Genomic DNA, 14,187 nt, shown 5'->3' with positions numbered 1-14,187 from the left:
TAGGAGCTTTCGGGAGCCACAGCTCACTTCAGATACAGCTAGAATGTGAATCTGTAGCTGAAGAAGTGAGCTGTAGCTCCCGAAAGCTCCTATCCTGCCAGGAAATATTTTTGTTAGTCTTGAAGGTGCTCCTGGACTCTGGCCCTTTTCTACTACTGCAGACAGACTAACACGGCGACCCACTGTGAATTATCTTCTAGGGTGTGGTGTTCGAGCAGTTGGACGCCTGAACAGGTCGCCTCCGTGTGGCGCGAGGGAAGGATGCTCTCGTCTCATCCGTTACGGGCGGCGCTTAACGTGAGCAGAGGCCCCCGGATCTTGGCGTAATACGCAACGTAAGTGTGCGGAGGGCAGGCTTTCAGCCTCAGATCCTTCAGTTTTGGAACACTAGGCCCCGCCCCCTAAATCCAGCGGGGTAGCCCAGTGACTCTATCGTACACCAATCCCGCCCATCCACACTAGCCGCAAAGTAGCGAGCCAAGAAGACCTGGCATCATCATAGAGATTGGGGCTAGACTCGCTCCCTTCCGGTTGCCTCTGCAGGCGACTTCCGCTGATGTTGGCGCGGGCGAGGCTCGGCCGTGCTCTTGCCGCCGCCGTTGCCCTCGGGAGCTGCGCGCGGCTGAGTCGCGGCCGCGTCGCCATGGCGAAGAGCAAGTTCGAATACGTGCGAGACTTCGAAGCGGACGATGCGTGTTTGCCCAACTGCTGGGTCGTGGTGCGGTTGGACGGCCGCAGCTTCCACCGGTAGGGCCCGCTTCTGCGATTGGCGGCTTCCGCGCGTCTTCACGGTTGCCAAGGGCAACGGCGACTCTAGGGGGAGTGAAGCGGTGGGGGAAACATCTGCGGTCACCATTGTAGGGCGGGGTGGTGGCGGCTGTGATGACCCCCCACGCAAGGCCGGTGACCGATGAAAGGTAGAGTTTGATTGGATGGCAGCACCGGTGGGCGGGGTGAACCTCGATCTTTTCCCAATGACATTCACGCTTTTCATTCCTGAAGGGAAAAGTAGTATCGGGTCACCTATGCGGCCCCATACGCCGTTGTATTCCAACGGTTACAGTCCAACGGTTATAATATGCAATGCACCCTCTTGAGGGAAGAACATAAGGTGGTGTTGATGTTTTAAAAGTCTGGGAGCGTTTGAATTAAGTTCACCTTGTGATGGACACAAGACCAAAAAAAAAAAAAATTGTTGCTGGGAGAGCGACGAAAACTGGTTACACTGATGGGTTGTGTGGTGTTCTCCGATCGACCCCAATGAAATCTAATTGTACTTGACGACAGAAGGTCAGGATGTATGCAGATACACACTGTAAGCCTCAGCCCTCAATTTGCAAGACCTGAGCAAGGCTGTTAAAGATGGGACATCTTGGAGGACTTTCATTCATAGGGTCGCCATGAGTCGGAAGCGATTTGCCGGCACTTAACACACACAGACAAGCCGCCATGTGTCCTGCAAAAGCCAGTATTTCAATGACTGTATCTTGTGGTGTGTGTTTGTACTACATAGGCACATTCAGCAATCATTGACGATTGTGATTCTTTCATAAAATTATAAAAGAAACAGTTCTATTGAAAATGGAAATGCGAAGTTACTGATGAAATTGGTGTTGGAGGAAAGTGCCATCAAGTCACAAGTGACTTTTGGTGACCTTGAAGGGTTTTCAAGGAAAGAGCTGTTCAGAGGTGGTTTGCCATTGCCTGGGTTAAATTTGTACCCCAACTAAATTTCTAATGAAAGGGCTGGGGTAAGTTTAAACCCCAGTAGAAAAATACAATTTTTCTCTGGTGTAAAGGAAAAAAGAAATGGTAATTAATTTTCCATACATGCGGTAGAGTACCCTGTTAAAGTATTTTCACCGGCAAAGTGATAGAGGTACTAATTTTTTGAGAGGAAGATACCGTGCACCTGGGGTAGATAGCTGCCACAATGTCCAGGACATATAATTGGTTGAGGACAGCGATGGTGCTACATCTTTAAGCTAGCCTCCCTCCCTTCCTCCCTTGAATTCATGAATCCAGACTGTTGGGTCATGGCCGCCTTGCAGAACCATCTCTCCCTATAGTAAAATCGGGGTTATGGTGCTATCCATAGGAAAATGTACTGATTTAGAGTTGTTTTGACTGTATTTTAAATTTTTGTATAATTGCGTGCGTATGTCTGTGGTGTTAGCTGCCCTGAGCCCGGTCCTGCCGAGGGAGGACAGGGTATAAATAAAATTTCTGTTTATTCTATACATTGTATTGAGATACCTTTTCTCCTTTATACCCATAAACCTGTGTACACAGCATCTTGTTGCCAGTGTGTCTGCTACCACTTTGACCCTGTTGATAGACAAGTTGCCCAGAATCTGTACATTTTCACAGTTTAGCTAATTCTGAAAAGCAGCATTTCCCATTCTGCTTTCATATAAATGAAAGAGTGGGAGGATGTTTGCAACAGCAAGATAGTTGTTTCACCTGGTTGTGAAAGATACTGGGTGATTTGTGAGGTACTGCTGAGGTTCTTAGAATTGCCTTTGACTACTTTTTCAGTACCCATGGGTTGTCTTATGGGCTTCAGCAGGTACAAATGTGATGAAGATAAGTCTGGTGGTGTCATTTTGAGTAGTTCTGACATAAAATATCCCTAATGCGTGTATTTTTTTCCTTTCTAAAGCTTTGCTGAGCAGCATGGTTTCAGGAAGCCCAATGATGACCGTTCCCTTCACTTAATGAACAAGTGTGCACAGATGGTAATGCAGGAGCTAGAGGATATTGCTATTGCTTATGGACAAAGTGATGAATACAGCTTCATTTTCAAAAAACGAAGCAACTGGTTTAAGAGGCGATCTAGGTAACTGGCTTTAGAACTTCTCTCCTCTCCTCTTTACATGTGTACCCTTTCAACAGTATAAATGTTATATTAGCAATTTGTTCCTATAAGTCTTACATTATTTTCTCATTTGTGGGTGGGAAGGTGCTATGACATTAGGGTAATTGTAGTCTTGGCAAGCTAGTAAATGTAATCATGTAAAGGGGAGAGCCGAAGGTAAATCTTAACACAATTTGCTTAGCATCCATTTTTAATCTGCAGAAATCCAAAGATTTTAAAGTAGTTGCATGCGGGCAGTATTCTTGTGTATGGTAATGACTGCAGCTAGAGACATTTACAACTGGTGAGGTGCATTTCCTCTAGAGGCTATTACCCCAGGGCTAGGAGAGGCTTGTGACATTCTGTGCCCCCAGCAGCTTTCTTCACCACCAAGAAATGATTGGGGAGTTGCATTTGTTTGGACTTGGATGAGAAACTGCCCATTGGAGATAGTTCCTGCTGGTGTCGTTTGACAGGAACAGTTTTTGGACTGGCTACTCCCCCCCCCCCCCCCGGGACTTACTGTGCCTCCTGTAAGGACAGTGGCAGTAGGAGCACCAGAGAGCTCAGCAGAGGCTTCAATATCACAAGTCCCCTACATAACAACTGCTGTGTTCTATTGGAAGCCATGTTTCTCATTGGTATAAGCTGAATAAGCTGCCATGGAAGTCAGTTGATTAATTGAAAAATGAACGATAATTTTTAAAAATATAATACACACTTCCTCTCAGAAAGAAATAATTTTGAAACTATAAGCGTATTATTACGTTGTAGTGGTGGTGATATTAATGTATCCTTTCTCCTTTTATTTTGTTTGCAAGCAAGTTCATGACTCATGTGGTTTCCCAGTTTGCCTCCAGCTATGTTTTCTATTGGAAAGATTACTTTGAGGACCAGCCTCTTTTGTATCCACCAGGATTTGATGGACGTATTGTACTGTATCCTAGTGACCAGAATCTAAAGGACTATCTCAGTTGGAGACAGGCTGATTGTAAGCATCTTTTTGCAAACTAGGGAACTCGCCAAAGTCCCTTTTTTGTTGGGTAGTGGGTTCATTATGGCCATAACCAAGAACGCTGGGGGGCTGTAACCCTACAATCTCCTGTAGGTTCTGTCCCTATATTAAAATAGTGCTTGTTTTATAATGTCTCTACCACACGAAGTTACGGAGATATAACAAAGCTCATGCAAATATTATTGTATCTAGTTATACAGGAAGATGTGAGCCTGTCCTGCTGAGTACAGCAACAATATGAAGGACAAGGAGGCACGATTTCTGTACCTTTTGTCAAGGACAGCTGTTCTTCAGTTAACTTTTGCTGTAAATTTAATATTTAATTTAAGCATATTAAGCATGCACATTAACCAAGGCAAGAAAAGCAGATGCACGGTTTAAAATCTGCCTGTTTAAAAAATATGTCCTATGAATTTATAGTCAGATCATATGCTGAACAATATGTTCCAGAAATAAAATTTCTGGGTTTTGCTAAAATGCCCACACTGCTGTTTATAATATTTTTTACTGTTATTGTTGCTTTGTACCAAGATAAACTTGCTTAATACACTTCCCAATCTAGACTTTGAAAATAGTCTAATTGTCATTGTTCCATTTGGTATTCTTGCAGGCCACATTAATAATCTCTACAATACAGTATTTTGGAGTCTTGTACAGAAAAGTGGCTTGACACCTGTACAGGCACAAAAGAGATTACAGGTATGTAACTGTAAAATTCCTTCTTTGGTAGGAAGTTATTAGTGGCTTGTGTTTAACACCAGCAGCGTCTGCAGTTCAAACTATTTCTCACACACAGTTTTGGTAGGCAGAGTGGTTTCTTAATGTAGTGATACAGTATGCCACATCTCTTTAGAGCTGCTCCTCTTGTTGCCGTGTTTATTTCTTTAGTTTTGTACTTGCTTTCAGGTAGTGAAGGTAATGAGCTAGAGAACAGTTCATGGTGAATAAGATATAAATTAGTTTGTATGCTAAAATTGAATTCTTATTAGAATTATCAAAATTTACAATACTCATCCAATTATATGCCTCAAAATTAGAAAATTTTGGAAGGAAAACATTTAGAGTGGACATTAAGGCTAGATTGTATGCTCTCACTTGTAATAGTGAAGTTATATCATATGAAACAGTAACTAGAATAACTAGATCACAGGTTGTATTACCGTGGCTTCTTTTTTACCAAATAAAATGCTTCTAAACAGAAGAAATAAGAAAAGGATATGTACAGAAAAATGTAACAGCATTTGAGAAAATATTAACTTTCAGAAATCATAGATTGTTTTTTAGTATATATTGGCTTTTGATATTGTTGGTAATCAAGAGATGCTTGTTGTGAAATGGAGAAAAGCTTTAGGATATGCTGTGAATCATAATATTTGGAAATTTATACAATCAAAAGGATCAACTGTTTCAGTGAATTCAGGAGTCAAAGAATACATTGTTATAATGTTGAATTAGTGGCATTATCACCAAAACTGGCTAGAATATATAATTATTCCACTACTACTTGGTACTGTGGTAAAGCCAACACATTTTTTTCTCATGTGGTAGAACTGCCCCAGGGCAAAAACGTTCTGGAAGATCTTGGCTGTTACCACACTAGGTATTCCCAGCGATGTATCCAGAGTTTGGAAATGTTATAAAAAACCACTTTAAAAGGTTTTTTGGATGCCATGTCTAAAAAATGGTTGGAAGACGTCTTCACAGCTAAAGGGGCCAAACAAAGTGCGAACAGTATTTTTTATAACAGTTTCAAACTCTTAATACATCACTGGGAATACATAGAATGTGCGAACAATATTTTTTATAACCTTTTCAAACTCTTAATACATCGCTGGGAATACCTAGTGTGGTAACAGCCACTGTCAGATTGAAACTGGAAATTTAATTCCACCTGCTCCAGAGGTGTTTCTCCTGAATTACATAGGAGAATCCCAAGTAAAAACAGAATTTCAGTTGTATGCATTCTCTGCAGCATGTATTGTTTTGCCTGTGACTGTATTGGGAGTAACAGAGCAATCCTGGGGTTTCAGTTGCATGCATTCTCTGCAGCATGTACTGTTTTGCCTGTGACTGTATTGGGAGTAACAGAGCAATCCTGGCGTAATTAGGGAGTGCCCTGGGACATGTCAAACCTAAGGTTGAAGGGTTGCCTAAAAAGGGACGAAAAGGTGCAGTGGGATAAATAGGAGGGAAGGAGTCCATAGACAGGTAAGGGTGGGGAGGACCGGTTGGTTGAAACACTTGTTGGTTGGGATTGGGGAAGGCAGAAGCGAAGAGATGGGGGAGTGGAGAGGAAATTTTGAGGGTCAATTCGTGAAGAGAAGCAGAACCGGAGAGAGAAAAAGCATACTCTGTCTGTTTTGACAAGGAAATCCAGTGGTTTGTGTCAGCAATGATGGAAGAAGGTTGGAGAGCAAACCAACCATGAGAATGGAGGATATGTTATGCCATATAGGTGCTGAGTGGAAAATTATTGAATGATGTAATGTTCTCATGTTCCTATGTGGCTTTTACTCAAAAATATGGAATGATTTTCCTTTCCTTCTTCAGGGGACACTTGCGGGTGATAAGAATGAAATTTTATTTTCTGAATTCAACATTAACTACAATAATGAACCATTGATGTACAGAAAAGGAACGGTTCTAGTATGGCAAAAGGTAAAATCATGTATATATGTACCTATGTGGGTATAAAATGGCATGTGTAGTTTATAAAAAATTATACAACATATCTTGGGATTTTGTGAAAAGTGAATAGGCTTCTACAATTTCACAGGTATCAAGCTCACAGCTATATTTTTATATATTTACGTAAAACATAAATTAGCTGCCATTCTGCTTTGCTGCTTACAATCTAAATAAAGTTATTATAGAAACAATAAAATGATAAAAACAATATTAATAAAATAGAAATTATAAAAACACATAAAAGGTCACAGTTTAAAAACTCCAGTTAGGACTGCTAATAACAAAAGCTAAATCAATTAAAATGCAAGACTAAAAAACTTTTCAACTTCCTCCAGAAGATCAAAAGTGAGGGAGTCAGGCATACCTCCATAATTGTGGGGCTAACACTGAGAAGGCCCTCTTTTGAGTCCCCATCAGATGAGCTTCTTTGATTGGTGGGACAGTCAGGAGGGCCTCTCCCTGTGATCTTAATTCCCAGGTATGGGAGAAGATGGTCCTTCAGATACCCCTGGTCCCAAGCCATGCAGGGCTTTAAAGGACATAGCCAACACCTTGAATTGAGCTTTGGAGCAGATTGGTAGCCAGTATAATTGCTGTAATATCAGAGGCATATGCTCCTGATAGCTGGCCCCAACTAGCAGTCTAGCTGCAGCATTCTGCACTAGCAGCTTCTGAACACTCTTCAAGGGTAGCCCTAAGTAGAGTGCATTGCAGTATTTCAGTCTAGATGTAACAAAGGCATGGCTCATTGTGTCTAGATTTGTCGGCACAGCAGCCAAAGCTGGGCTATAGCAGTCTGAGCCATTGGAGCCATCTGGTTTTCTAAGGTGATCAGTGTGTCAAGCAGCACTCCCAAGCTGCAAACCTAGCTTTTCAATAGGAATAACCCCATTCAAGACAGGAGAAATCGTGAGTCCCTGTCTGCCTTTCTGCTAACCTTGAGAACCTCTGTCTTGTCAGGATTAAGTTTCAGCTTGTTCACCCTCATCCAGTCCATTACTGACTCCAAGCACTGGTTCAAAATATGGCCTTACTACCATTTTAAATGGTGCTTATCACTGGAACTGCTCCTGTCACTGAAATACTGCAACTTCGGTTTCTTTTAGTTTCAGGTATAGCTAATTCTAAAAACCTAGTAATTATTGCTCCTACTCGTGAGTAGGAAAAAGACAGATGTACAATGTCGTCTGTGTTCAGCATAGATATCTGTATCTTTTTACATCTTCAGGTTTCCCGTCCTTGCAAATTTCGCTTAATTTCCCCCCCTTTTAATCTAGCCTGTCCACATCAGACACTCAACAACACCACATAACTTTTTGTTTTTTGAAGCAAAAAGGTGATTCAGTTCACTCACAAAAATTCCATTTGTATTTATAATGTATTAGTTGCTAACATTTGCATTGGCTTACTTAACCTGTTATGTTGGCACAACATCACATTTTGTGACATCATGCTAACATTGGGTATAACCCTGTCCTAAGCATTTTTTGTGCTGTATAATAGAGCCTCGCCTTTCATGGATTTTGCATTTTCACTTACTCATGGCCTGGGTACCAACCATGTGATTCAGCTAGTTCTGAACACATTACCCTTCCCCCTCTGTACAGTTAATGTGTGGAGAGAAACACTCAGTTAATGTGTGGAGAGAAACACTCAGTTAATGTGTGGAGGGAAAGCAGCCATAAGTAGGTAGTGAAAGTCCATCAATTAAATCTGTAGAAATGTGCATGCAACTAAATAATTCCAAAGAACAAAACTTTACCCCTCTTACCCACACATGCTGCATCAGACACTGTCTTAGAAGAGGCATTCCCTCTTGTGGGAGAAGGGGAAGGATCTCAAATACAAACATAAGAAACTGGCTTATACTGAGTCAGACCACTGGTCCATGTAGCTAAATACTGTGACTGGCAGAGGCTGTCTAGGGTCTCAGGAGACCCACTTGCAGATGGCATCTGCCATATGTAGTTTTTGTAAGTACTTATGATAAAAAACCTCTGTTTTAAATTGTGTGCTCCTAATACAAGTGGAGATGACTGAGGAAGGTGATGGCAAACCACCCTGTACACATAGTCTGTCTAGTAAACGTCGTGATGTCATATCACCCCATGGGTCAGTAATGACCTGGTGCTTGTGGGTCTCAGGTGACCTTTGCCTTTAATACCCTGGGCAGGGTTTTTTAAAGAATTATTTTAAATTGATTGAGCTGAGCAGTTACTGGTTAAATATTGCAGTATTATAAATATGTGAATTATGAATAGCTTTCTAATCTTGGTCCTTCAGTTCTGTGATTCTTCATTATCATTTGAATGTATAGGTAAATCAAGTTATTAGGAAGAAAATTAACATTCCCCAAGAAACAGACGAGAAAGAAGTTGAAGTGACCCGGATAAAGAATATGCCAGTACCTCTGCACTGTGACATCATTGGGGATCAATTTTGGGACCAGTATCCTGAAATCCTAACTGATGATAGCTGATAATTTCCGTTTCCTATCTGGATTTTGGTGTGAATGACTGTGTACAGTTTATTCTGCAAGGACTTTATCATGGAAGAAGAATGGAACATTTGGATGCCCCAATATGAGAATTACGGTATAAACAAGTGCAGTATACATGTCAGCAGATGATACAGGAAAATAAATCCATGTTTTATCTTTTTAAAAGCCGTGTTAGTGTTGATATTTATAATGTTGTGGGTAGATTTGGGTTTCCCTCCAGACTCGTGAGGTGCTGAATAATAATATCATCATAGCAGCTAATGTTACAGTGGAAAAGGAATGCCTTTAATTTAGGCTCTTGTCCTCAAAGGCACTCTACTGGTTCAAGTCCCATGAGCTGTTAAGCTGGCCATTCTAAACTCTGAAAACATTTAGACTCCTACTTCAAATTAAGTTCTATCATCAGGGAGCCAAGTTACAAATTATCCTAGTTGCTAATGTCTCTGGATTATACGAGTGATAAACAAAATACCCTGGCAAATAGCTGAAACTAATTAGGAAGTTTTCTCTCCGGTGTAAATTAGTTCTGGCCTTTTTGAAAGCTCTGGAAACATAATTTCCCTCTGTAATCTTACATTTATTGTTTGGCTCTCTCCTCGCTGCTTTACTGATTATTAGAAAAGGTCTCAGGTGGCCAAACTGGAGTAATAAAGTTATTGCATAAGGGGGGGGTATCACAACAGGACATGTTTGCAGGTCACGCTCTCATTTTTCTGCTGCCTGGGAAGCTATTCAGTTCCTGCTGTTGAGGACTGTGGCAACAAACTTGCAGAAAGTTCTCATTTCCTGTTCAAAGAGTTTGTGCTGGTCTACATCTCCCTCTTTCAGACCCATGAAATAACAAGACCTGTGCCAAGAGAAAAGATGAAGCATTTCGGAGCAGTTGTGAGACTTGCATGAGCACCTGACTGTGCATAGTCTGGCGTATGACACAGCCTGGAAGAGGATGAAACAAGGGGTTTTTTTGGTTTTTTTTTTTTTAATAGGATAGTCTCTTGCTAACATTCTATTCCTCATCCTCTGCCTTTTCTTATTTTTCCTTTAAATGAGAGGAGAATATTTGCAAGAAATAGGCCTTTTTGTATTACATTAAAGCCTGTATGAGAAAAGCTGTAATAATAATTTTGAAAACCTAATCTGAAGTTGTGACCATTTTCTGTCCTTCATTAATAGTTATTTACTTTAAGGCCATTTTGATGACCAGTATTTAAATAATGAACTAATGTCTGGGTTGATTTATGGTATTCATAGTACACTACTGTATAGTAATTTTTTGAAGTAAAGGGTAATCAGAGTATGTAATACTCAGAGGTCAATTTTTGTAACAATGAACATGGTGGGTGGGTATGTATATACAACTCTAGAATGATTAGGAAGTTGTATACAACAGATACAGCTGCTTGAGTACTGTACTACAACAAATTAATTTATATTAGGCTTTTGAACTTTCTATATAGCTACGTGCAGAAATATTTATTCCAGTTATGTCTGTAGGAAGACATCTTATACTGCAGTCAGAAATACCTTCGTGTTGGAATCAAAGTAGAAATTTCTCCATTTGTCGTTTTGACAGTCTATGTTATGTTGACATAGCTTGAAAGGCTTTCATTTGCATGAGTACAGGAGTCCCTGACCTTTTTGAGCCTGCAGGGACTCTTGGAATTCTGACATAGGGCGATGGGTAGAACAACAAAAGGGCTGCTGTGGGGGACAGAGCTAATCCTAAAATGTCAGAGAGTGAGTTTATGCATATTTTCTTGCACACACAAATAAGTATGAGTTGGCTAAGAAACCCTCATCTGGCGGTACCTGTCTTTTCAGGCATCTGACATACTTATGTGAAAGGAAAAAAAATGCCTCTTCTCCTGCCCTGTCTCCTTTACATGAGCCCTTCTTTCATGAGCCCAGACATTTTTAACCTGTACTATCACTTGTAACAATGACAGTTGGTGCTGGTGAGAGTACAGTAAGAGATGGATTCTGGGCAGACTTTGATAGGGACATAAATGCTTTTTGAAAAGTGAACAAAATTTGATGTAGTGATGTTATTTTAAACTTCCACCTTAATTATAAAAATACATTAAACTCCAAGAGAAGTTCTAGTCAGATGTATTAAGTGTTTTAGCCAAGCAGCCCAATTGTGTTTACCGTAGTCAGAATCAAGTCTTACTGTGTTTTTAGAATTATCACTCCGCTATTTGCAAAGGTTGAAGTTGTCTTGTTTGTGGGCTTCCTAGTGGCACCTGGTTGGCTACTGTGTGAACAGATTGCTGGACTTGATGGGCTTTTGTCTGATCCAACAAGGCTTTTCTTATGTTATTATGATCTTTACATAAAGCCAATATCAGTATTATACCATAAACATAAAAAACCCTCAAAAAGCAGGATCTAGCCCTGCCTACTTTCTAAAAACACATAGTGGGAGACTCCTTCATTAGTACTTTAAAGCACTTGCTGTGGCTTAGTTAACAGTACTTCACAGTTTGAAAAAATTATTTTGGTCTGTCAGGAATCACATTTATCCTAATGTCGCATAGAACCCCCGTTTTTAAAAATCTCCATCATGTTTCACTGTTACAGGATTGGATCTTACTTATCTTAAATCTCTGCAATGCTGCCCTCCATTGCAGAGGTAATGCATGTTCTTACTGTGCTAAGTGCCTTCTGCTCATTGAAAGATGCTGGTTTTGTGCAAGCAGAAAGTGTCCCGCCCCAGAGGATCCTAAAAAGCATTTCAGAGAGACAGTTTGATATAATGGTTTGATGTAATGTATCAGGTCACAGCTAGAGAGAGATTGGTTCAAATCCCTTCTCATCCATGAAATTTACTTGGCCTGGGAATAGTCACTCGCAGTTTAAGTTACCACACCGGATTATTAGGTCAGATTGGGGAAGGGGATGTCACAAGATCTATTAGTAATTGTGGTAAATAATGAACAGGAAGCATTCTTTCTCACAACTCACTGAACCAGGGAACTCATTGCCATTGCAATATGGTGCTATAGGGCACCATAATTGCTGCCACCATAAAGTGCTTCCCATCCAATGTTCTAATAAGTCTTTGTGTGTACTAACGACAGTACCCAAAACTGTATTGTTTTTGTGTGTGTATAAGCACAAATATCTTCTGTTTCTCTTTTAACTGACGTTACAGAAGGCCAGTGTAAGAGTTTGTGTGTCATTTCACATCATGCCAGTTGTCTTCATTGTGATGGTTCATATTCCTGTTGATCCTATGAAGACAATTATTGTTTGCCTTAAGTAACAAGCAAGCTGTCTGTTGCAGGCCTAGAAGAGATCTGAAGAACAACATTGACACAAGTGGTTCTTTACATTCCACCAATCCCCCCCCCCTTTTTTTTTTTTGCTGAGAAAGACCTTTATGTTTACAGACATTATGCTGCTAGTATTAGCATGCCAAAAGGTCACAGATGGACAGTCTGGCAGATACAGCTAGCAGGCAAAGGCATGTCACGCTTGCAGGTAAACAAGGATTGAATTCTTAGTAAAATTTATGAAAAGCCTACATACCACCAATTGAGAACCTCTGATCTACACCATTCAAGAGTTGCTATGACTAAATGTGATAAATGCTATGTGATAAAAAATACTGCCCAGAGTGGGTTTTCATAATAAGCAATTTCTGAACAAACAAATTGTCTCTATTTACTTCATTTATAATCTGATTTTCTCACTGAGACTCAAAGGAGTTACAACTACCAACAATGCAATAAGATCAGTATAATACCACTGAAAGTTACTCCATAGTAATTGTAATCAAAATAGAGAACATTGAACTAAAAATACAGGCAACACTGACAGTAACGCAGGAGTTACTTGACAGAGAATAATGCAATGCAGTACATACCATGGACCGTAATTCAGCTAAATTACAAAATTAGAAGCCAGTGCAATAAACACACATGAACACAGCATAATGTGTACAATGAACATAGTCTTTGGACTTTACAAGGAAGGCAGATGGATCCTGTAAATACTATTAAGGGAGGAGGCTTAAATGTATTTTGCTTTGTATATCTAGGAACATATGCAGTTTATGATTGGTGTCACCTATTTACAATAGCGATTTTTTTAAAACAGGGTTATGCAAGTGAAGCCTACACTTCTATTTCTTTTACCACATATCCACAATTTCTGGCTAGTGGGCCATGTTCACAGGGGTTTCACTCTGTGCTTCCTCTGAGCCAACAAAAAAAAAAACAGGCTTCCTTGGAATGTGGGGGTGAAGCAGTAGCCCCTGCTGCCTGTACAAAAACCAGGGCTGATGTATGACAGTTCCTTGGATTTGGGGGAGGGATAATTTACTATTAAATAAACAGCAGAATGATTTTAATATCTGATATTCTTTATATTGAACTAGTGGACATGAGTGAACCATATGCAGAGCTGGATTTATGCACAAGGTAAACTTTAGGGTCTCAGATTATGAAGGTCCTCTAAATAAAAAAGAACATTACCAAAAAGGAATGGTAATTTAGGAATTTCAATGTTATGAAGCCTCTTAAATTTGACGTAGGTCGGTCTTAATGCAGTTCTGGCCAGATGCATCTTAAATTGTGTTAATCCAGCTGTGACTACCAATTACATTTCAGTGGCACTTCCATAGTGGGAGTACAAAACGTTATTCTCTCTCGGCATAGAAAATGGTTGCCACCATAATAGCCTCTAGAACAGGGGTGGGGAACGTCAGGCCCAGGGGCCTTATAAGGCCCCTGAAATCATTTGGTCTGGCCCTTCATGGATCCTGGCAGATCTCTAGCTCAGAAGGATGCTGCCCTGCCTGAATCTCTTGGGCCCAGCTGGGGACAGCAGAGCTCAAAAGCGAGTCGCTCTATGTGGCGGATACTCAGAGCCGTCTCCGGTTGTGCCTCTTGGCTAAATGTCTGACCAAATATAGCAGGCAAATTTTTAAGTTGATAATTTTGTATGGCTCGCAAATGATGTTATAAATATCCAAGTGGCCCTCGGCAGAAAAAAGGTTCCCCACCCCAGGTCTATACAAACTTAAGGTCAGAATACAGATGGGAGAAATACAGGTCATCTTTATAGGGGACACATACTAGAATCGATTCCAGTAATGGCTTTGAAATGCAAAAACAGCATGGT

At 40.6% G+C, this 14,187-nt stretch overlaps 1 protein-coding gene across 3 annotated transcripts; it reads left to right on the top strand.

Moving 5' to 3' along the window:
- The first annotated feature begins 556 nt into the window (after window positions 1–556).
- On the top strand, window positions 557–9,111 carry THG1L (tRNA-histidine guanylyltransferase 1 like). Of its 3 annotated transcripts, none has more exons than XM_056867168.1 (6): window positions 557–747; window positions 2,663–2,839; window positions 3,679–3,848; window positions 4,483–4,571; window positions 6,423–6,530; window positions 8,878–9,111. In XM_056867168.1, exons 1-6 carry the CDS (start codon window positions 557–559, stop codon window positions 9,037–9,039), a joined length of 897 nt encoding a protein of 298 aa, XP_056723146.1. In that variant the 3' UTR covers window positions 9,040–9,111. The 3 variants fall into 3 exon arrangements, with proteins under 3 accessions (XP_056723146.1, XP_056723148.1, XP_056723147.1); XM_056867170.1 differs by having other exon boundaries at window positions 630–747; window positions 3,774–3,848; XM_056867169.1 differs by lacking the exon at window positions 557–747 and having other exon boundaries at window positions 2,720–2,839; window positions 3,683–3,848.
- The last annotated feature ends 5,076 nt before the right edge of the window (window positions 9,112–14,187 follow it).

The sequence above is a fragment of the Euleptes europaea genome, chromosome 1 (genome assembly GCF_029931775.1).
Source record: "Euleptes europaea isolate rEulEur1 chromosome 1, rEulEur1.hap1, whole genome shotgun sequence".
NCBI classification, from domain to species: Eukaryota; Metazoa; Chordata; class Lepidosauria; order Squamata; family Sphaerodactylidae; genus Euleptes; species Euleptes europaea.
This window is presented reverse-complemented; position numbering and strand designations above follow the sequence as displayed.